We start from the raw sequence: 24,925 nt of genomic DNA, 5'->3' as shown, positions 1-24,925 counted from the left end.
GGTTTATGTCAGATGGTGCGATACTAAGGCCTAACACTCTCCTGTGAGTGAGTTTCTAAATAACACTCACTGTTTGGAGCACAGCAAAGACATCAGCAAATTAGCAAGTATGATGAATTTCCATTGAACACACAACATATTGTTGATAATGTGTTTTAGCAGAAGAATCAGCGTTCGTGTGTTGACAGGGAGTGACAACACTAAGATAACGATCTCCTGGTGTTAGACATGTTGCTGGGGTGGGAAAAGAGGGAGGTGGTGAGGACTTTTACTTTTAAGGGAAATGACATTACACCAGCGCTTTGGCTATTGACTTGCTTCGAAACTACGACCATTTCGGATGCTTTCACGCACTTTATAGTGTGACAATGAGCCATATCAACCTATTTTTTTAGATTGTATGCTGTGAAGTGAAACAAGTTCTTTGTTCTTGTTTGCACTATCTTTAGATACAGGGAAAACATTGCTGCTCGAGTTTCCCACTTGGAAGGCATTGTGTGAGTTTATCTGTCAAGGGTCCAGTTACATTTGTTTCCACATTTTGTTGCCACAAAAATCTGACATAATTTATATGAACGAGGCATAGAAGAGGCATATAATCAATTTAGATTCATGCATACAAAACGTCCTGCATTTGAGCTAAGTTTTAAGAAATGATTTTGTTTAAATGTCACGACGAGGGAAAACGAGAATATTTTCTCCAGGCACGTCTCTGTCCTTTTGTTCTAACTTTTCAAAGCTTTTGTGAAAATCAAGACGTCGCCTTGAATACGGGCTGTACTGCTAGTGATTTCGTTTGGTTACCATAGAATAAGTGTTGATTTGATCATCTTTTGAGTGTGTTGTTTTTCCTAGTTTTGAACTTTTCTTCTTCTGAACTTTTGAAAACCAATAGGGACAAGAAACCGATCATTTACACTCGAACATGGTTTGACAACGATATATATTATTTCTCAACTCCAAAATGTGTCTGCGGCATAGCAGGAGTCAGACCAAGAAGAGTGTTTCAGACTAAATAGTGCATGACTAACAATTAAGCTCCCGTTCTAATTATGTTTAGTTATGGGGAGAATCGGTTCACTGTACAAACACACACACAAAATAGTATAGCCAAATCCAGTACAGTAGCTTAGTGTTCCAAGATTGATACACGAAGTTAATGCTATATATTTTGATGTAGGTTGAACAAGCACTCACTCCAATTTACTGAAGGGTTTCTCGGCAGTGAGATATATGTTAGGATTTGGATTTGATTGATCCTACTATTTTAAACTTACTTGTCAATTACTTGTCCTTGACTGAATTAACGAATGTTAGGCTTGATAGTGTCATTTCCTTGTAATTGGCTGTTCTACATGTTGTTAAACCGTGGACAAGCCCAGTCTGATATATCACCCTCGTTACCTCCACCCCTCCATCCCTCCCTCACTCTCTCAGTCTCTTATCCCTCTATCTCTCCTTTATATCTCTCTCTCTCTATCTATCTATCTCTCTATCTCTCTCTCTCTCTCTCGCTCTCTCTCTCCCTCTCTCTCACTCACTCTCACTCTCTCTCTTTCTCTCTCTCTCTTTTTTTTTTTTTTTTACACACAAACATACACAGACAGAGAGAAATAATAGATACGAAACGTGAAAGCGTCTTGAGTAATGTGAAATACACATCTTAAGTTTAGCTAGACATACAATGCTCTTTATACGGTTAACAAGGAATGGAAAATGAAGCAGCCTTCCGCAACATACGGCAGCCTGTCTGTGTAAACACAAACATCACAAAGATGTGTCGAAATACAGGAGCGTCGAATCTCTGAGAGGATTATGTGATGCTGATAGCAAGTACTTCATTTTTGTTATTAAATCATACTAGAAATAGACGAAAAGACGAACATTCTGAAACATTGTGAATGTGCCCATTGTCACGCTTTGGAAGAATAAAACATACATCTAGTATCACGCTTATTGCCACACGGATCTCCTTCTACAGATACTCTTCATTTATTTTATTTCTGTCATATACAGAACAAACTATACTTCAATACATCGTATGTTACATGCACAGGGCAATGGGTGGGGTCGTCGTAGACACAGTCGTTTGCTTATTGACGAGCCGCAGGAGCGGCGAGTCATATGGTCTCGCCTCGGGAGCTGTCTGTGGGGGCTGCGCGCTATAATTAGCTGACCTGCTGCGCGAGCAGTCACTGCAGAGTTTTGAGATAACTTCGTAACACGTTTTATTTTATGCTCCTCAAGAATACAACTTTGGGCAACGTGCCACGTAAAACTACACGCAACAAGGATTCAGTAGGTACCAAACATGCCTTGGTCAGAAGTAGAATGTAAATGAATCTTTATAAAGAAGTAGGCTACTTCAAACGACAGCCACAGCCACGGTTGGGTTCACGGCATCAAACCGATGCGACTCTCCGTCATATCATACACGTAATCAATTACATAGATGACTAATAAACATGTAAACTATATGTATACGTCTATGGTCGGACATAAAAAAGCAGAGCTTCCCCCGGGCCTGTGCATGTGTTGTTCGTTGTGCGTGTGTAAATGTACACAACAAACTGACCACAAAACTGAGACAGACCTCTTTCGCTTCAGTCTTGCAGAATTTAAAGACGAATACAGGTAAATCGTGCATTATACTAACTGTTTGGTAAAAGTATCAAACGTTTCTTTTTATAAATAAGTGGAAGGCTTACATAATTACTTTGCTTTCAACTAACAAGTTACATGATGGTAGTCATGATACCGATTTTGAAAACAACTTTGAAGAAACACAGCATGAAGTCATGGTTCCTGTTGATAACTCAGCATTTCAATCAAACTCAAAGTCTAATCAAGATGAAGATGTATTGTCAACATTGCATGTTCACAGATCTAAACATTCTCCTGTGAGTATATATATATATATATATATGAAATTGAAATGGGAGAGGAAATGGCTTTTCCCTGGTTATTTTCGAAAGGAAACAATGGTTTTAATTATCCGAGAAAAACTAAAATAATGTTATATATGTACCTACCAAATAGAGTGTACAACAAAGACAACCGATTCAGAACAGACATGATGTATCTTCTTCAATCAGCTGTCGCATTTGATGAACTTCTTCTGAAACAAGCAGCTTCTGTGTACATGAAAATTACATCTCCTTTTGCGACTGGAAATAATAACAGAGTGTGTGCCAAAGATGCTAGAAATCGTAACATCTCATTGCATGATACTTCATACATGTTCATGAAAAGTATACCAGGAACGGCTGCATATTTTCGCAATAAACTGTATGATTTGCTTGCCATGTTTGGTAGTTTGGGACCACCAACACTGTTTATGACATTATCTGCTGATGATCTTCATTGGCCTGAAGTTGAAATGACAGCAAAGAATGTTTCTTATGAGGATGCTTCTTCAAAATCTTCTTTTGCAAAAACTGTCATCCAAGATCCTTTTATGAGTGCAGTACATTTTGATCGTCGATTTCAAAACCTCATGAAACATATTATCTTAGGACCTTCTGAACCACTAGGGAAAGTTGTTGACTATTTTCATCGTGTGGAATTCCAAAATCGTGGTAGTCCCCACATTCACATGTTTTTATGGATTGATGACTTTCCCCAAAATGTGGATGAAACAACCAAAGCCTTTTTGATTGATTACATTGAAAAGTGTATTGTGACAGATTTTCCTGACAATGACGATGCAGAACTATTCAAATTGGTTGAAAGAGTTCAAATTCATTCTCATACATCTTACTGCAGTTCACATTTTAAAACCAGTTGTCGATTTGGCTTTCCAAAACAAACCTCTTCAGAAACAAAAATAAACACAGACTTTGAAATCAATGATGATTCCAAGGGCAAGTTTTATGAAAGCAAACGTTCACCACAGGCCCGATATGTCAATGCTTACAATCCTGTCATTTTAAGACACTGGAGAGCGAACATGGATATTCAACTTATTTGCAATGCTGAAAGTGCTGCTTATTATGTTTGTGCATACATATGCAAATCTGAGCCTGATGACTTGAAAAATGCATTGGGGAAGCTTATTCAAGAGATGTCAGACCAGATTGAATCAGTTTCAACGTTTCAACGACTGATGAAGATTGGTAACTGTTTGTTACAACATCGCAGAATGAGTAGCCAAGAAGCTTCATATCGTCTTGGCAACTTTTACTTAGTCAAGTCTAGCAGAAAAATTATATATGTGAACACAAGAGTTGAAGAAAAAACTTCAAGCGTCTGAAAACCAAATTAGAATTGGACAACTTATTGGATGAGAGCACTGACATATTTGTGAACAACATTGTGGACTATTACCGACACAGGCCAATTGAACTCAAGCACAGGAGTTTGTTCTTCTTTGCTTCCTGGTTTGAAGTATGTCCAGCTCCACAACAAACCATTTCTTCCAACAAATTCAGACTTCAGAGAATTTACATCCCTACCTTTGATAAATGGTTAAAAAAGCGAACAACTGCTTGCATTTTAAGATTTCCATCTTTTCCAGCACTTAGTGAGGACAATTTCTTTTGTATGCTCATGCTGTTATATCCACATTATTCTGAGAGTGAATTACTTGCACCATGTTTAACATTTAAAGATTCATTTTCTGAGAAACGTTCTCGTTTTGACACAGAAATTGATTGGACACACTTCTCACTTACTGATCAAATTGAAACCATTATCAGAAGAAATTATTTGATTTCTTTCTATTTCATAAGTCGAGTGCATATGATTTCGGCTCGTGTTCATCGTCAGATGGACTTAGTTTCTTGTTCCAGCGTCGCGGACGACGCTGGTATCTGCGGTCGGGAAAGACTTGCCACAGGAGAATAGTCTCCAAGCAATTTGCCACAGGGCACCGCCATTAGCAAAACTCTCCAAGCCAAAACAATTTCAAAGCTGGGGAAAAAAATGTACAATTTACCCGAAACGATTAAACACAGCTTTCGGGTGTTTTTTTTAATCTAAGATGTACATAAATATACCACTCCGACCATAAGGAAACAAACAAACAAACAAAAAAAGACCGAGAAGAGCCGATCGAGTCAATCCGAGACTAACCGAGAGGACCACGGCTGTTCAAGCGAAGCAGGCCAGCGGTAAAAATAGCCAGCGGGGCGATATCACTTTGTCCGCACGTCGCTGGGCATATCAGCGCAGTTCAACGTTGCCAGAGACCAAAGAAGCGCTTTACTCAGATCGCAGCGCGCGGCGGGTCACTGGAGGAATGTTTGAAAACTATCTGTGCTCGACTGCGAGCAGACCACAGGCACATTACACCCAATAAAGTTTGGACTTGTACTGGCAGAGAGCGAATGCAAATTCTTGTAGGCATACACAGACGCAACATAGCATATACAGACAATAACACCCCCAACACTTCAACAGCATATGAAACTGAGGAATAAAAATAAATCCGCAAATCGCGCACAATACACCAGTTAGAAAAACAAGGAGTACCCAAAGCGGCGTGCAGAAACTAAACTGACTCGGAGACTGAGAAGAAACATTTATCACACGATGTGGATAGCAAACATTAAAATAAAACAGATAAGTCAAGCAAAAAATAAACACAAATATCGAAAACACAATAAACAAAGGTAAAGAAAATAAAAAGAGATGCTTGGCGACAGTCAGTGTGTGTGTGCGTGGTTTGTGCGTCAGCGGGGGGTGTGTGTGTGTGTGTGTGTGTGTGTGTGTGTGTGTGTGTGTGTGTGTGTGTGTGCGCGTGCATGCGTGCGTAGGATACATTCTTGCGTGTGTGCGTTCGAATGAGAAAGAAGAGAGAGACAGGGCCGGACTACCGGGGGGGTTATGGGGGTTGCGCAACCCCCCCCCCCCCCTAGCCTGAACATGTACCTTACTTATTTAAAACATTTTTTATCATTGCTTATTTTATGCCGTTTCATGCAAGGAGCGACCATTTTCTTATCTCAGAATATGACCTACCCATCAGCTTCTGGGGGCTTCGCCCCCTGACCCCCACAAGGGGCTCTGCCCCTTGACCCCGCCCAAGGGCGGACGAGGGGGGGGGGGGGGGGGTTCTAGGGTTTCCGGACCCACCTTATAAATATAAAAATATAAAAATATAAAAATATTGAATGAGGTATGCATTTCTTTATTTTACATTGAGTTTCAATTTTGGGGGTTATAATCAGTGACAAAATCTGCTGCCTGAAACTGGTAATGATCATCCTCAGAATGCACCAGATTGCACCATTTTGCATCCTTTTTTTCAAAATTTTCCGGGGGGGCATGCCCCCGGACCCCCCTAGCAAGCTAGGCGCTTTGCGCCGTCGGCTCGGCGCTTCGCGCCTTCACACCCATATCTTCACAATATACTTTTGAACCCACCCCCCCTAAAATGAACTGATCCGCCCCTGCCGCCAGGGGGGATATCCCCCTGGACCACCTCTAGCAACCCCCCCCTCCTCTTAGCCTAGTCCGGCCCTGAGAGAGAGAGGATTGAAGAATGAGGTCACGCTCTCTGTCACATGAATACATAGGCTATACACACACTGAAGGCTACCTCGGACACGAACACTTGCCAACAACTGTAGTTGGACATGCTTTTGAAATGGAATATTTTTTCGACATGATTTCTGGACATACGAATCCCGCTGTGTTGCGTACTGATGTTGCGAATGATGAAGGTTTTGAGTTGACTGACCTTGAGGAGGGATTGCATCAGGCGTTTATCGTCTCAAATTATATCCTTGCTACTTTTCAGGAGTCAACTATTGCCATTCATGGTAACTTGGATAGTCAATGTTTTTATTTGTTTGATTCCCATCAAAGAAACAGAAATGGTAACCATTCTTCAAATGGCGCTGCAGTTTTGATGTCATCAAGTTAATTCCTTTGCAGAATTGATTGATTTTCTCAAAAGCCATTATCAATGTGTTTATCAATTAATCAATCATTTCTGTCCAACTGCAATGCAAAGTCAATGTGGAGGAAACAAGGATTCATTACAAGCAAGTCATCCCTGTACATCAACAGATTTATGTACCTCAATCAATACTGCTAGTATGAGTGACAGGAATCTAAAAGAAACAAGTCGCGTAATGCGAAAATACAATATTTAGTCAAGTAGCTGTCGAACTCACAGAATGAAACTGAACGCAATGCCATTTTTCAGCAAGACCGTATACTCGTAGCATCGTCAGTCCACCGCTCATGGCAAAGGCAGTGAAATTGACAAGAAGAGCGGGGTAGTAGTTGCGCTAAGAAGGATAGCACGCTTTTCTGTACCTCTCTTTGTTTTAACTTTCTGAGCGTGTTTTTAATCCAAACATATCATATCTATATGTTTTTGGAATCAGGAACCGACAAGGAATAAGATGAAAGTGTTTTTAAATTGATTTGGACAATTTAATTTTGATAATAATTTTTATATATTTAATTTTCAGAGCTTGTTTTTAATCCGAATATAACATATTTATATGTTTTTGGAATCAGCAAATGATGGAGAATAAGATAAACGTAAATTTGGATCGTTTTATAAATTTTTATTTTTTTTTACAATTTTCAGATTTTTAATGACCAAAGTCATAAATTAATTTTTAAGCCACCAAGCTGAAATGCAATACCGAAGTCCGGGCTTCGTCGAAGAATACTTGACCAAAATTTCAACCAATTTGGTTGAAAAATGAGGGCGTGACAGTGCCGCCTCAACTTTCACGAAAAGCCGGATATGACGTCATCAAAGATATTTATAAAAAAAATGAAAAAAACGTTCGGGGATTTCATACCCAGGAACTCTCATGTCAAATTTCATAAAGATCGGTCCAGTAGTTTAGTCTGAATCGCTCTACACACACACACAGACAGACAGACACACACACACACACACGCACATACACCACGACCCTCGTTTCGATTCCCCCTCGATGTTAAAATATTTAGTCAAAACTTGACTAAATATAAAAACAACCAAACGCAAATGTACTACTACTTCTACGACTCGTTTGAATGTAAAACAGAAATGTAACACTATCTGTGACAATGACGGTTCTACGACTCGTTTGAATGACGGTATAGATCGAACCTTAACCCACAACTACGAAAATTTGTGTCAGACTTTTTTGAACAGGAAAATATGCCTCTGTTCAACAGTAACCAAAACATGGAAGATGTTTTTGAAACTTTACAGAAATGTAACACTAGCCTATCTGTGACAATGTTGCTTTTGAATTGAACCCACATTTGTTGAACAGGAGAGAATGTTCCTGTTCAACAGTGCCCAAAACACTGAATCTGACGTTTTTGAATCTTTTCTGTCATCTAACTGAATCTGACGTTTTTAAATCTTTTCTGTCATCTAACCCAATTGCTCATGACTTCATCGATCTTGAACATGCCTACTTTTCAAAGAAAGACAGACAAAAGCGAAATCTGCATGTTAGCCATCTGCCTGAAATGGTCAATGCACTTTTGTAAAATTGTCACAGCTGTTGTGCACTTTTGTGAAATGGTCAGTGCTGTTGTGCACTTATGCAAAACTTGGTGCTGTGCTGTTAACATTTGAACAAAATGCATTTTGTTCAAATGTTTAGTGCAACTTGCTACTATATAATCGCTGTATGCGCTTTGTGGTACTGTTGTGAAAAGTTTGCGCTAAATGTTGGCACTATGCATCATTGTTGGAGCACCCTCCTGTAGATGCACCATGCTGAAAAATGTACTTATGTGAAATGTTTCGTGTAAATTATTGTCACAATAATGCTTTGTGCGCCCCCATGTATGTGTTCTGTGCTAATAATGCACGGTTGTGAAATGTCCGTACACATTTTGTGGCACTATGTAATTGTTAGTGCATCCTCCTGCGGATGCTTCGTGCTAAAAATGCACTTCCATTAAAATATTGTACGCTCATGTCAACTGGTACTATATTTTCAATTGTTTCTCTGTCAATTTCAGATGTTTGTTTCCAATTACTTCAGTATCTCCCTGTTGCAATTCCAGGTGATTCATTATGCATGTGCCAATTTGAGGTGTTTAATTCTGATTCCTGTATTTACAGTGTAAAATTAAAACTATTGTTTTCAAACATTCCTATGACACCTGGTAATGGTTCTGTGTTTTTTTGTAATTTGTATTTTGTTTTTCTGCAATAAATATTTGAAATGGATCTGAGACTGACTTAGTACTTTTAGCACTCTTTTTGACCACATTCCCACGTACAGATTTGCAATATCAACTCTTCCTTTCTACCTGTTTCAAACAAGCTCTATTTTTTAATTAAAAAGTTGTTTTTTCTTGTGGCTGTTTGATCAATTCATAGCAAGCATTGACTGAAATAAACAATTTATATATCCAGCACAACATGCAATTCATTAACTTTTGACCCTAACCTTTAACACTTCCCAAAATAAATCTTTGGTGGACATTGCATCGACGCTGTTCATTTTGAATGAACATTTTTCTTGTAAGATGTTGCTCTCGGACTCTCAACCCAGTTCTCAGATGTTTTTATCAACAGCGGTGCCATTTAGGAAGCGAGTAATTCAGAATAAACTGAACTTTGGGAGAGTTACAGCCATTTGAGAGAGAGAGAGAGAGAGAGAGAGAGAGAGAGAGAGAGAGAGAGAGAGAGAGAGAGACTCACACATAGACAGAGAGACAGAGACAGAGAGGGAGATAGAGAGTTCGTGTGTGTGTGTGTGTGTGTGTGTGTGTGTGTGTGTGTGTGTGTGTGTGTGTGTGTGTGTGTCAGCGTGTGTGAGTGTACGTGTGCGTGTGTATGTGTATGTGTGTTTGTGTATGTGTGTGTATGTATGTTTGTGTGGGTTAGTTGTAGGTTGTGTGTGTGTGTGTGTGTGTCAGTGTGCGCCGGTGTGTGTGCGTGTGTATGTGTGTGTGTTTTTGTGTGTGTGCCGGTCTGTAAGTTTGTGTGGGTTGTGTGTGTGTGTGAGTGTGTGTGTGTGTGTGTGTGTGTGTGGGTGTGTGTGTGAGTGTGTGCACTGTGTGTTTCTGTGTGTGTGCGTGTGTGTGTGTGAGAGAGAGAGAGACTCGAGAGAAACTGAGAGAGAGAGAGAGAGAGAGAGAGAGAGAGAGAGAGAGAGAGAGAGAGAGAGAGAGAGAGAGAGAGAGAGAGAGAGAGAGAGAGAGAGAGGGGGGGGGGCTGAAACGAATAAATCTGATATTGTGATTTACTATGCAAACAAAAGTGTTGGAATCTCAGTGTGAATATAATATAAACCTCTGCATATAGGTTGAGATGGTTTTTGTGGTGTGTTTTTTTCTCAACTTTTCAACAGGAATGGTAATATCTGATATTATAGAAATAGCACCAAACCCACATTAGTGACAATACTGCCCTGGTTCTCTAGGTCAAAACATTCAGTTCAGAATGACGATGGTGCACGGAGTGTCTGGTTCAGAATGCAGTTTCAGTGAAGTGCACCAGTCCAGGTTACTTCCAGCGAAATTAGAAGAGATCGATTCGCTGATGTATTCGGAAGTGCGCGCATGGGAAGCAAGGCAGTGAGAAACAGACAGACGGAGACAGACAGAAGACAAACAGAAGACAGACAGACAAATACGGAGAGACTCGGGCTGTCCCGCAATCGATGTTCCACATTGCAGATTAGCCCCACATGTTGCGAGCGTTAAATTTGCAGCCAGCCTGTCTTGTGCTGTGTGAGACTCAGTGAGAATGTCACCCCAAGGTCAGACACCGGCCAATGGAAAAGCAGACTGCATTTGAAGCTGAGGTAAACAGACTATTTACGGGAAACTCCACTGCGCAGTTATCAGAGGGCGGACATTACTACTGCATGCAGGATCTACGCTTCCATGCTTTGCAGCTAAAATTACAGAAGACACCCAAGAGCATATCTGCAGCCTCTTGCTTTTGACTGAATAGTATATTTCACTCATCAAACGGATGCAGTATGTGAGCCCTGAGCGAACAAGATTTCTCAACCAGAATGCGGCAACACAAGAGAGCACCGTCAATCGGTATTTCCCTCTCTCTCTGAGTCTCTCTCTCTCTCTCTCTCTCTCTCTCTCCCGCTTAGTCGCTCGCTCAGCGTGCAGACGTGGTTTTGGGAGGAGCCTGTTGTGATTTCTGTTGTGTGAAGTTGTATGAATGACCGTTTGGTTACGTAGTTACTCATTCGAATGCTAACCTTTCGCTCTCGTAATATATAATGTGAATAACGATTATGAATTATCACGCTAGCATGCAGAATAATAAAAAGTGTTATGAATTAAAACATAAATCAAACTTGACTAAGTGTAAAAAGGGTTGGTTTTCGTAAGAAAGGTAAGAACATTTTCAGTAATCTATGCAGTTTAAGTCTTCCAGTAAAACTGTTTCAGAGCTTTTGGTTGCTTGGTGAGAAAAAAAACACTCAAGCTCAGACAGGTACATTCAAAGGTTATAGCAAATTTACTTGTTTATTGTATTCGTGTGTTTTACGTACAAGCGCAGTATTGTATTTTTCGGAAACAAATATGTTAGTGTTTAATGCTGTGTTTCGGCTGATGTGCCAGTTTCATTTTGCAGACATTCCATGTTCCAACCTCTGCGCACTGAAAAGGTATACGAATCGCCGCTTCATCATCATATGCATCATTTTTCAGCTGCCAACCACTTTCGGTGAATATGCTTTGTGTGCTTGCAGGGGTATCTTTCTTGGTACGCGCAGAGTCGGTCATTTCTTTAGCATGGGCAGTCGAGATCATGGATCGATAAGCTGGCAAACTCCTGGAATGGTATTGCTTCTGGCTGATAACTTTTTATAATGTTGAACGATTGATTTCAAACACGACCCGAACTAATTCAAATTTCAATCACTGTTTTGCTTTGGGCTTTCAAATGTCAGTCAATCCCTGTTTGGTTTAGTGCTTTAGAAATAACTTATCTTAATGTATCGCAACACATATATGGGTTATTCTTCAGAGCTGTGTACCATTTTGTGACATGAATTTTCAGTCCTTCAAATGATTACACCGTATATTGAATGGCATCTACAATGTATTCTATTTACTTTTTTCAGTAATTCTCCAGTTAGATAATAATACAAACATGCAACAAAAAACATAGTAGGCCCTAAATATTTTTCTTTTCTTTTTATTATTATTGTTAGTGTTCAAATACATGTCAGAACCTTTGGATTCCATGTTACGAAGTTAACGTACTTTAAAACCCGGGTAGTTTACTGAACGTAGACAAGCAAAATGTGTAAGTCTTTCTGAGTTTTTCTCTGCAGGCTAAGCCGGAACTTATATGGATCGAGTGTTGTGTTTATTATTGAAATCAATTTGTGTTGTTAACGAAATGTCAACTTTATCACATGGTTTCAAATGGTACAAAGCCCAGGAGAATAACCTATAATTATGTTGCTGTTGTAGTGGAGTTTTGGTGTAACTCGATTCTTGACGATTTTGATGTGTTTGTGACTAAGTAAATAATTCTCCACGAGAAATACTATCTAAAAAACGATTAACAATGCATGATTAAACATTCTTTTATCTCTCTATCTATACTAGGTACAAATATAAACACTATTTCATAATGAAAATATTCTGTTTTGGCCTTCTCCTAAAGAAAGGTCTAAAACGAGTTGGGCAAAAATTCCATGACGACGTCGATATTTGGATTGTTACCACTGCCTTAGTTATCCAACTCACTGCCATGTTAACATGAGCCGATTGCAGTGACTTGTTCCAGTCAATGTTAAAAAATTTCCTTATACTCGATTTTTGGTTTTTTTTCCAAGTTTGACTTTAATTCATTAGTTTGTATATCTGTTTATTTCCATTATTTCCTGAAGGGGTGCATTTTGTTGGATTTTTGTTACAGGAAAGTACACGCTGTGCAAAGCTGGGGCTGTATCAGAGGACATGGCAGCAGTAACTTGCACATATCCACTGAATCTCAACCAGACAAAGAGAAGCTTCTGTGTCATCCATTATGAAGGCGACAAAAAACACACAGGTTAAAAAAAATCGTTCTGAAGAGCTTGTGGCATTTATTTTTAGTCCGTTTAATCTTTATTATGCGTATAACATGGCAAAACTGAATAAACTCTCTTCATTTAGTCTATTAATATTCCAGTAAATAATGGTAGGAATATTTTTTTTTTAAATTGGATCAATTTTGTATCCTGTTATATTTTGTTTCTGATATGTTAAGTCCATGCCAAGTCTATTTTTTCATGTTACGTCAGTTAAGAAAAGTACGAACCGTAGACGATCAATATGTGCCTGTATTTTAAATCATTTCTCTAGAAGCAAAGGAAATATTTAGGAATGCCATTTTATTAGTCAAATCAACGTATATCATCAAACTGTCATGTTAAAAACTAAAATATTCATTTTGTATGACGGAATTCATAGAACACCATCTCTGTACAACAGCTCAACAACGCTAACCTTAAACTTGTCGTCTTGAGACACATGTAGTCAATACTCTCATGGCTTTGTGTTCTGATCTTGAGCTGCTGGGCCAGGGGAGATAATTTGATTTTGAAAAATTAAAGACATATGGCTTTGCTATGATTCACTTAATAATGCTTAATTTTGATAGTGTTGTTTGTTTTTTGTAATTAAAACATATTAACCATCAATAGCTAATGTGAATATAAACACAATAAAGAACAATTATGAACATAATAACCATGGCAACAATAATGTCAACATAACAACCATAAACAACAGTTGTGAATATTATAATCATAAACAGCTAATGTGAATATAATAATCATAAACTACAAGTGTGAACATAATACCCACACAAAAAGAATATGTACATGACAACTATTAATATGAATGTGAACATGACAACCTTTAACACAAATTTGAAATAAAATCATGAACTTCAACTATATGAAGGTCATAACATTTACAAAAAATGTTAACATAACCATTGACAACACCTGTGAAAGCAATACCATTTACAGCTAATGTGAACATAACGACCATGAACAACTGATACAAACATAATAACCAAAAACAAATAATGTGAACATAATAACAATGAACAACAAATGAACAAAATGCATGACTGTTAACAAGTTGTGTGAACATCATGACCCAAATCAACTACATGTATTGTGAATATAATAGCCTTAAACAATGAGAAGAAGATCAACAATGGGAAAATTTAAAACAAATATCAACCCATTACAATGCGCACATGAGGACTCATTTAGTCTTGCATTCTGTCAATCTATTTTCCTTTTTTTTCTGCGTGTTTGTATCTACAGATGTTGTCACTGCCTGCTCATGGGAAGGCGCAGAACTTCTTTGTGTTTTTGAGGAAGGATTTCATTTTCGCCAACACACCGTCAGCGAAAACTTCACAGTGGAGCTACCCATACAGAAAGGCATCGGGGAATTTTCCTGTGATACAATTCCTCCAGACATGGGCGTCACCGTTGAGAAGTGCTCGTTGCCTTCAACAGGTTTGTTTGGGGCAAAAGGCACAAGTTATTTGGACTGATAATATTTGCAACATGTACTGTGCATTTTCATGCAACGACCATTACAACTGCTTAGTCTCTTCATGTTTCATGCATGATGATGATGACAGATTTGCACTGACCCATTGAGGTTTTTTTTCCCTCGTCTTAAATTAAATATTGAAAAAAGTACTTTCAAAAAGTCATTTTGTCGTCGTCCTTGAATTTCGGCGTAAATCGACTCTCGGCGAACAAAACATGGTTAACCATAACTTTATCTTTCTATCCATACCAGGTACAAATATAAACACTATTTCATAATAAAAAAACCAATCAGTTTTGGCCGTCTGCCGAAAAGCTGTCGAAAACGTTATATGCCAAAATTCCATGACGATGTCGATTTTAAATCTATAATTGAATATTAAAAACGTTAGTTTTAGAAAATCGAATTCAAATTAGGAATACACGTTCAAAATAAATTAAATGAAATGTTTCTCCAAAGTTTCAGGGTAGTAATCTATTTTATGATTCAGTTTTGATTTTTTGTTTCAGTGCGGCTGGAATCCTAATTTCGCACTCGCTGAGACCCAGTGCCCAATGGACTCCCGCGTGACAGCAAAAGGGCACCTTAATCTAGAGTTGCCAGTCGTGAAACTGATTGCATTGACTAGTATAGAACTCAGCTACCTGAAGTCAATGCATTTAAGACCAACAACTCTCCATTGAGACACCTCTTGCTGTCACAATAAACGGAGGCTCCAGTTAGCACTAGGCCACCGCCTACCTGTTTCACGTCGATGAAGGCCATGTGACATAATTAAGGTGGGCATTGTTGTCACAAATGTTATTTTGGACATCGATGTGAAACAGATCAGGTCTCAGCCAGCGCACAACCAGAACTCCAGAAGTGTTAAGGCGTCCGGAGTTTATGTCTTAGAATGGTTAGTATCTCCTGACATTTTGACATTTTGTTCGGCCATGAAAAATGTGTTTACTTTAACCCGAAACGACATTTTTGTCAATGATTTTGAATATTTTGTTCAAAAGGTGGAGTGGTTGGAAGTACTTTGCAAAGAAAAAAAAAGAAGAAGATAACATATATAGTGGGCAAAGAAGCAAACAACTTTCCCTACCTTCTGCCCTAACTCAATAATGGTTGTTATGCTTATCCCTCATATTTTCAGGCCATTCAAGAAATGTCTAAGCTGCGAATGACATCAACACTTTAACAACTACATTACTTCAGATGAACACATAAATTGACAAACAAACAAAAAAAGAGAAAAAGGAAAAACGCACACAAAAAGGAAAACAAATATAAAAAGAAGGGGGAAATAAAAAGCACACACACACACACACACACACACACACACACACACACACACACACACACACACACACACACACCTATAGCTAAAAGGCCTCTGTCCTTCTGCCACAAGTGCAGGTGGCTGTTTACATCAAAACACGCATGCACCTGGAGAGCGCGACTGTTCGTGCTGCCACCTTTTCACTTCGAGGAAACAACCCGAATTTTGCAGCAACGTGATAGTAAAATAATGGAAATGAAAAGAATAAAATTGTTGTCTAGTGTATCTCTTGTCATCAACACACCTGACGTAACATAAGTAACTGTACGGTATAGTCGACTGGTTGACGAGACGGCTGGTGCAGGGGAAGTAACTCACAGGTGGCATGCTTTATGGGCATTTCGTAGACTTTCTTATGTCTTTGTGCATACATATAATTAAATACGACAACCACCACCAACCCACCCCCCACCCGAACACACACTCACACGTGTGTTAATGTCATTGAGCTAAACCTTCATTAAACGTTTTACATTTACAGACTCAGGAGTTGATGAGAATGTCTCTACAAATACAACAGTCAACCCAATTCCCAGGGCAGCGAGACCTGCACAAGACAGCGACAAATGTAAGTAATATAATCATTATTTGATCAGTTAGCAAGAGATTAATTTAAAACCTCCATGCTCACCCTCACCTATTAGATTACTTCCTTGATGCACTTCACACCCTCAACGCTGAGATAATTAAGACAGAATGTCACCCCTCTTGATACTGGAAACAATGAATATTCATCTTCCCATGCAACGGCTACTCCTTTTGCCGGGATTCTTTTTAAAGAGTTAGTAAAAGGCTGCATTTCTTGTCATTCCAGGTGGATGCGTTACATCGAAAGGACTCCTTGCAGCAAGCGTTGTGCTCAGTACTACTATCGTTGTGCTGAGCATACTTCTGGTTGCGCTTTACGTTCACTATAAGCGTTTCAGGTAGGTTTCACAGCAGATCATAGCACACCCTAAGCGCTTGCAGCACTCACAACTGTTGGGTTTTTTGCAATGTGTCACATGTGTAAATCGTGTCAGATTGTATCCCGTTGACACTGAAACACAGTGAATGCAGCAAGCCTTTGTCAAAAGCAAACGCAATGACGAAACGTGTCTATTTCTGGTGGCGCTCACATGGTCTTGAACAGGTTTGAAATTGATGAAAAGTAGATGTTTGATTGCATTGTTATTCACTGAGTTTGTTGTTATTGTTGCCGTTCTTATTGTTGTTGTTGTTGTTATTGTTGCCGGTCTTATTGTTGTTGTTCTTCTTCTTCTTGTTCGTCACCTTCTTTTTCTTTTTCTTTTCTTATTCTTGGATGGCCATGTATTGCCAATTGGCAGTAAAAAGGGGCGATAACTCTTGGGTTATCTTCTTCTTGTTGTGAGAAACAAATTCAGTAAAGCACACCAGGAGCAAGCTTGTAGGAGATGAAGTTTGGATCCAGGATTTCCTTAGAACCAGTAAAGTTGTTATTGCATGAAGTTGGAGTAAATATTACAGATGCCAAATTTGAGAAATAAGACGTCATGGGCAAACTAAAAGAAGGAATATCATTTAGCCAGAATGTATATTACACACTTGTAATTATTCAAATGCCGAGATTGAATGTCCTACTGTGTGCTTGAAGAATGGTCATAGGGTTTATAATCTCGTCACATAATAATCTTTCAGATCGTTCCATGGGCGCAGTATGGACAAGGAGTATGCTGTTAATTTGACTGAGAATTCGCCATGTGAACATTGTGCTGGTATCAGCAACAGTTCGCCAAAACAGGAAAATCAGTCAAACGGACACATTAATTCCAGTATGGTTTGAGACGAATTTCAGTCAGGAAACACAATTGTTACAATTTTTATTCTGTTCAACTTTGCTGTACGTTGCTATTAATTTGTGCCACGCCGAGGCCCGACACGATTACTGCAACCATGTCCGGTTTTCCGCCACACTTTGACGGCTTCCCATCGTTCACGAACCTAGTTTTTGGCTCACGTAAGTGTAGCCTATGCGATCGTAACTTTGTCTGTCTGTGCGTGCGTGCGTGCGTGCGTGCGTGCGTCTGTGCGTGTGTATGTCTGTGGTAGAAACTCTAACATTTGAAGACGTCACATTACATTGACGTCACATTATGACGTAAGAGGGTTAGACGTCATGCGAAGGAAGTACTGACAGTCTCGGTCATTATTATTTTGAGCGCGCCGAGACTAGTTGGCAGTCGTGTCCTTGTAAGTAGGCTACATGCAGACAGACAGATCTAGATCTAGTGTCTCGCTTTCTTGCACAGTTTCACCTATGCTCTTTCTGTGTGTGTGTGTGTGTGCGTTTGTGTTTGTGTGTGAGTATGTGTGTGTGTGTGTGTGTGTGTGTGTGTGTGTGTGTGTGTGTGTGTGCGTGTGATTGAGTTTGTGTTACTGTTTGTCGATTTCTTACGTGAGCCTTGATGGCTTCGCCTCTTGTTATCACTTGTTTTGTGTAATTTACAGCAACAATGTCAATCAACAGTGAATCAAAAAAATTAGTTTTGACCTCGTCGTACTCGCGCCAAAACCATAATCAAAGATATTCACCTGATAATGAAAAGTATGACATTAAACTTAAAATGCTGTTCTGGCTCGATTTCTGACGGATTACTCGAGCCAACATTAAAAATTAAACATTATTTTAAGATGAAAATTGCAATTTTCAGTGATATTTCTGATGTTCTCATGAAACTGTTGAAGTGATATTTTTATTTGTCTGGTTTTGGCGCTAGTAAGCCGCCATACTCCACGGTTCGGCAGGATCGAGCATACAGCTTCGCGCACGTGCATCTACCCCTTATTGCATTCTGATTTAATTCAGGAGATTTTGAATAATAGAACCCGTTATATTGCTTGTCCTGCCGGCTGGTTGGAGATTGCTTTGCATGTGCACGCCGTAAAACTCGAACGTGTAACCTCCCAATTGAAGCAGTCTCTGCGGCATGGATGGTCTGTCTTTGTCTGTCTGCCTGTATTTAGATATATTTGTATGTATATATTTCATGTGTTTGCAGCCCTTTGTTGTTTCTTGCTTTTTTTTCTTCATTCTATCTTTTTATCTTTTGACTGTGCTCAGATCTGGCTGTCGAGAGAATAACTGCTAATGGGAATTTTTTGCAGCTAGTTGCATAATGAAGGAAATCATTTGAACAACCACTCACAATGCAAGGGGATGTGGAGAGCTGTACTCAGAGATGATTGACAAAAACACATTGGGGGGGGGGTGCCCTTATCTACCTCATAATTATCTGATAAAATGTTGTGTGTTTCTGTCAAGTGAGAATGAGAGGGGTGAGACGGAGAGAGAAAGATGTGCGTGTATGTGTTTGTGTGTGTGTGTGTGTGTGTGTGTGTGTGTGTGTGTGTGTGTGTGTGTGTGAAAGAGAGAGAGAGAGAGAAACTGAAACTGAAACTGAACTTTATTACCAAAGGATAGAGGTTTTAGGCAAAGCCTAATCTTACAACCTGTCCCTTATACAAACACTTAATACAGACGCACATAATATAGATAGTAAAATTGACAAGGTTATTGTTACTTACAGACGTACACAATGTAAATAGTAATAAGAAAGGGGTTATGGTTCACATTCAAAAATGGGAAAAACAATATAGGGTGGAAATTGCAGCATAGTTGCAATAATGCATTGCATATAAACATCCAAAACAACTAATAACAAAAGGGAGAAAACAAATGTGGGGAGGAATTGTCCCAATCAATCGCATGTATATCATTATCAATACATACACATAAAGAACAAATCAAAATACAAACATAACTTGACTAAATGTAAAAAGCACTAAAATATCAGACATGAAAAGTGTTCTATTTACCCATTAAGCGGGAATGAAACTGGCGCCTAAACGTTTTCACAGAAGAGGCATTTCGGAGGGGTAGGGGTATGGAATTCCATAGAGACGCTCCCGAGAAGGCTAAACTTGACTTATACAAGTCTAGACGAGGGATGGGGGGAATCAGGTTCTGGGACCCATATCTTTTTGTGGCATGTCTGAAATGTGATTTTAAATATCCAGGAGAGAGACAGAGAGAGAGAGAGAGAGAGAGAGTTTCAATTTTAGATTTTACCTGTGTGCTTGTTTGCAAATACTGGCTTCTTTTTGAACATATTTTAACAATTTTGAAAATAAATAAATGACCACCCAGCAAAATAATCGTTCGACTTTGTGTGAGTGCTGTCTGCCTGTCCATCCATTTGCATGATTGACAAGCTTATCTACAAATGACACGCATTTTGACTTGGAAACAAAAGTTGCTTAGAGTTGCATCCTTCACATATATGCCAATTTTTCAATTTGATATTGAAGCTTTTGTCAAATCATTTTCTCGGGTACCCTCGCTTGAAAGACTGCCATGTAACACCTGTTACAAAAACCTTTAACTTTAAAATAGACTTTATTGACCCAAACAGATGCCTCCCGGGCATAAAAAATGTTGTATAAAACACAGGGATTGGAAACATTTACGTGTGAATTACAAGAAATGTACAGTATAAATCATGTGTCAGCCATGTTACTCCTACTGATTTTGTCTTCAACATTGCAGAGAATTACAAATAACATGCATTGCTTGTAGCGGAAAAACTGTTGCTGTCTTCATATCAATAAAGCAGGAGGAGTTGTCTTTCTTTGATCTCCCGCTGTCTGCAGCTGTTTGTTGCAGTGGAGAAGAGACGCCATATTCAGCGTATACTCGGCTGACAAGCAGTAACGTTAGATTGAGTGTTATCTGCCTATGTTATAGAATACATGCTAGCACATGAAAACACACATGATTTAAATACACCCCGAAACAGTGATAGGCCCCTAAACACAAGTAACCACACACACACACACAAACCACACACACACACTGACGCTCACACACACATACACTCACGCACGCACGCGCGAGCGCGCGTGCGTACAAACGTTAACACGTGAACAACCAATGCACATATTATGCAAACCACATTGTCTTTTTTAACAGAAAGCAAAAACTGTAAGCTTAATTTACTAATAATAGAAAAGAATAGAATAGAATAGAATCGAACGAAAAACGTCACGACGACATGACACAACACAACGCAACACAACACGGCAATACAACACATCACTACATTACACTACAATACACTACACTACATTACACTACACTAAAATACACTACACTACACTACACAACACTACACTACACTACACTTGACTACACCTTACCGTATACTACACTACACAATACAACAAAACAACACAACACAACATTACACTACACTACACTACACTACACAAAACAACACACCACTACACTACACTATACTACGCTGAACTTCACTACACTACACTATACTACACTACACTACACTACACTGCAAAACACAACATGAAATAATTGAATTGAATTGAATAGAATACAATTCATGTTATTTTATTTGTTTAATCATATTATTGCATATGTATAGGTTACAACACGAGTGGTTTTTTATATGGCTTGTATTTCAGTCAAGACCCAGCGGATGAATATCATCGGGAGACACGAGCCTCTGGCGAGTGGCTCTCGATTGATATTCCCGCTGGGTCTTGACTGAAATACAAGCCATATAAAAAACCACGAGTGTTGTAATCTGTATATCCCATTCTACCATCAAACACAAAGTGTAGACTACTAGCGGCACTGTTGCGATCTGTGGAGTGTAAAACAGTGTTGCCAGCGAGACTTAGCCCTTTTGCAACCTTAAACTAAGTGACCGTCGCTGAAAAAAATAAAACGAATGAGTGCATCGATAAGTACGCAGTAACACTACTTTCAGACCATTTAAAAACTTTAAGTAAAGGTTCATAAGTTGCAAGAAAGTAATGAAGTCGTATAGAAATTAATTTAGTTGAAGCGCACAATTCTTTTGTTTTGCGTTTCAGGTCGGCAGAACGGGCGAAACGGGTTTGGGACCCATTTGGCTTACTCGATTCAGAATCGATTCCACGTTGTTTTTCTCGAACGTGTTATTATACAATTAGGCTTATTGACAGAGAAGCACATTTTAGGGAACAAATATGTAGGTTTAGATTTAACCATTTGCTCCCTATTTGAAATGTATCTACGTGATAAACTGTTTTGCGAGTGTGTTTGCATGGATGAACTTAAACTGGTATGGGTGTGAGGAAAACGGGACCGAATTAGTGAAGTCGCGAATTGCTGACACGTCTGTCACCGCCGATTGATTGCATTTTGAAGGAATATGACTGGATTACGGAAAAATACACACATGTTAAGTTCTTGGATACCTTCATCGCCAATGTGGACTTACTGCAGAGCCAGGCAAAAGAGTAGACTTGCTCGCAAAACACGTGAAACAGCCGATGTTTGATAGCGAAGCCAAACCGTGCCAGGTAAGGACGCTTCTCGGTCTCGCTACGCATGTCACCAGTGACACTGTCAGTGCTGTTGCTTTGAGTTTGACTAACAAACTCGAAACTGTCATTTAAAACATGAGCCAAATGTGTATTGATTGTGTGATTAGTCTATGTGACAGGGCTTCTATTATCTGTGCTCCCTAGCTTCTGTCAGTTCCCACACCGACACTGCCAGAGAAACTGAAGACGCACACCAAAACACACTACTGACAGATTCTCAAAAGTCGTCTGCTAACGATGCAAGGGAGGGTACTCGTGTTTTTGTTTTGGTTCGCTAGCATCTGGGTTTCTTGTAAGTTGAATGTTCGTTTTTTTCGACCTGCATTGCTTTCATAATGAAAGAAACGTTTGCTTATTGCATCCCATACATCAGATCAGTTCTGAGATTCATTTTTGCGTGCAACTGATATGGTTTTCTGAGCCGTGCAATACGATTTTGGAACTTCATACAAATGTGTCACATTGTTCGGCGCGAGGTCAAAGGACGGGAGGAAAGTAGTTCTTTGCCCAAATCGGAATCTGCACTATCATATATTTTTTGGAGTCCATGATGTATTTATTGAGCTATAAAAATACAACATATATACCCATACTGAAGTAACAGAGACAAAGAAGGGAGGTCATGGGATATAATATATATATTCAATATTCAGTGTGTGTGTGTGTGTGTATATATACATATATGTGTGTGTGTGTTGGTTAAGTTGTGTCTGCTGGTTTCTGCCAAACATGTGTTTTATTGTCAAGTGACACATAATATACACGTAAATATTCCCCAGTATCTATCAAATGCATCTGACCTTAAATCCAGCCTCATCAAAATCGACTGACTTTTTGTTCACTTATGTCTGTCGGCTAGGCTATGGACAAGATTTACATATAAATAATAGAACTTATTGGTGGGGTTCTGTCTTGACATTCCATGGGTGAAAGTAGTTTTCGTACAACGGGCGGTTTTCATAGTGTGGGTTCTTGGCTCTGGCTTCTGCGGCTTCCTGTCTTGATGGGATGGGGTGAAGGTAGTCTGCACACTGGTTCGATGCGCGAAGATCAGGTGCAGATGCGCTAGCACGTACCCCTGTAAAACACACACACACACACACACACACATACACACACACACACACACACACACACACACACACACACACACACACACACACACACACACACACACACAGAGAAGGCTTTAATTGTGCAGTCAATGCTTATTTGTGCACCTTAACAAATGCATGGTAATGCAACCGAGTGTTCCACGAGGAGGTATATGTGCATCACCTTAAATGCCCCTTCCTCACAAACAAATATAAATACCAACCACAACAGCAACCAATATTTCAAATTGTCTCATGAGTTACACACCAAGAACACCTTTACCCGTGTGTCTGAAAGTTGAGGGGATCTATGTTAAAACGCTACGTTAGGTTTGTTTGTATAAACGGTGATTCAGAATCATTTCAGAAGAAAACAGCCACAACATTAGCTGTCTTGATGTGCAACATATGTCAGAAAAAGTTCCACAAAATAGAGATGTGTCTTGTCAACTGATCGAAAAATAAACAAAAATTAGTGGGTATTAAGAAAAGTTAAACTACAAATCTCACTCAGATTATATTTATATATTACATCCAAAGTTCACAGCTAGCTCATTAGCTAAAACGCGAACAAAACTTCCTGCTCCATAAGAAGGTATGCTCAGTCATATGTATCAGCAGTGGCTTTCACAGGCGTTGACTGACAGTGTAGGCACATGCAGTCGCGTCGTTTAATCTAGTCTTGAGTTGAATTCCTCATAACATACATGCCAGTTCAGAATGTACATGACATTTCAAAATAACAAGCAACCGTTATTGTTCTTTAAGAATGCCATGCTTTTATTTGTTTTTTCGTCAAGTCTGCCAAGACCTATAGCTACCTACAATTTCACATCAATAACACCATTTGCCCTAGCATTATTGTCAGACAAAATATAGGCAAACAAAAGTGGATGTTTGGGATAAAAACTGGATTTCTCTTTCCATTCACATGCGCACCTTGTTTACTTTTAGCTCTTCTGATTGTTTGTAGACTTTAACGAGGGGCACCTTATTTTCATTTTTGTGTGTTATTATTTGATATTCGGAAGAGTCGGGTGCCTATCGCTAGCGCTACGTGTCATTTGTGCTACGTGTCATTTGTCCAACGTCTCAATTTAGCTACGTGTCACTATCACTACGTTGATTATTGCTACAAATAATTTGTCTATGAGTCGCTATCATTCGTTCATTATCACTACGTGTCGACAGCACTACATCTTTTAGCGCTACGTGTCATTATTGCTACGTGTCAATACCGCCACTTACTGACGACTTTCTCTTTCTCATTTGTTGTCTCGCTCTCACTCCTTCTGGTTTGTGTATGTATATGTATGTCTGTGTATGTGTGTACGTGTGCGTCTGTTTCAGTGTGTGTGTGTGTGTGTGTGTGTGTCTCTCTCTCTCTTGCTCACTCAGTCTGTCTCTTTCTCTCTGCCCCCCCCCCCCCCTCCCCTCTCTCTCTCTCTCTCTGGCCTTAATATTGTAACCGTGTGCCCAAACACAACGATCACCTCGGGAAGCGAAGTGCAATCAAACAGGTTTGAAAATATTAGGGCTAATTTCTTAGCCCTATAAAAACTGTTATGCAAACCCGAAGGTTTCCATGAACATACAGACAATCGGAAACCACCAGACCCCATCACAA

General features: G+C 39.3%; 1 protein-coding gene and 1 long non-coding RNA gene across 2 annotated transcripts in view; one reads left to right on the top strand and one right to left on the bottom strand.

The window, feature by feature from the left end:
* Positions 1–2,124, bottom strand: part of LOC138957499 (uncharacterized) — an 11,242-nt gene extending 9,118 nt beyond the window's left edge. The window contains exon 1 of the mRNA XM_070328617.1: positions 2,049–2,124. Within this exon, the coding sequence (XP_070184718.1) occupies positions 2,049–2,124 (76 nt within the window). The remainder of the gene's footprint in view (positions 1–2,048) is intronic.
* Positions 2,125–14,435: 12,311 nt separating this feature from the next.
* LOC138957503 (uncharacterized) lies at positions 14,436–18,112 on the top strand. Its single transcript, XR_011453049.1, has 4 exons — positions 14,436–15,367; positions 16,278–16,364; positions 16,611–16,722; positions 17,456–18,112. It is a non-coding gene; the product is annotated as an uncharacterized lncRNA (long non-coding RNA).
* Positions 18,113–24,925: the final 6,813 nt, after the last annotated feature.

Source organism: Littorina saxatilis, unplaced genomic scaffold (assembly GCF_037325665.1).
Source record: "Littorina saxatilis isolate snail1 unplaced genomic scaffold, US_GU_Lsax_2.0 scaffold_361, whole genome shotgun sequence".
Classification (NCBI taxonomy): Eukaryota; Metazoa; Mollusca; class Gastropoda; order Littorinimorpha; family Littorinidae; genus Littorina; species Littorina saxatilis.
Note: the sequence above shows the minus strand (reverse complement) of the source record. Positions and strands in the feature narration are given on the sequence as shown.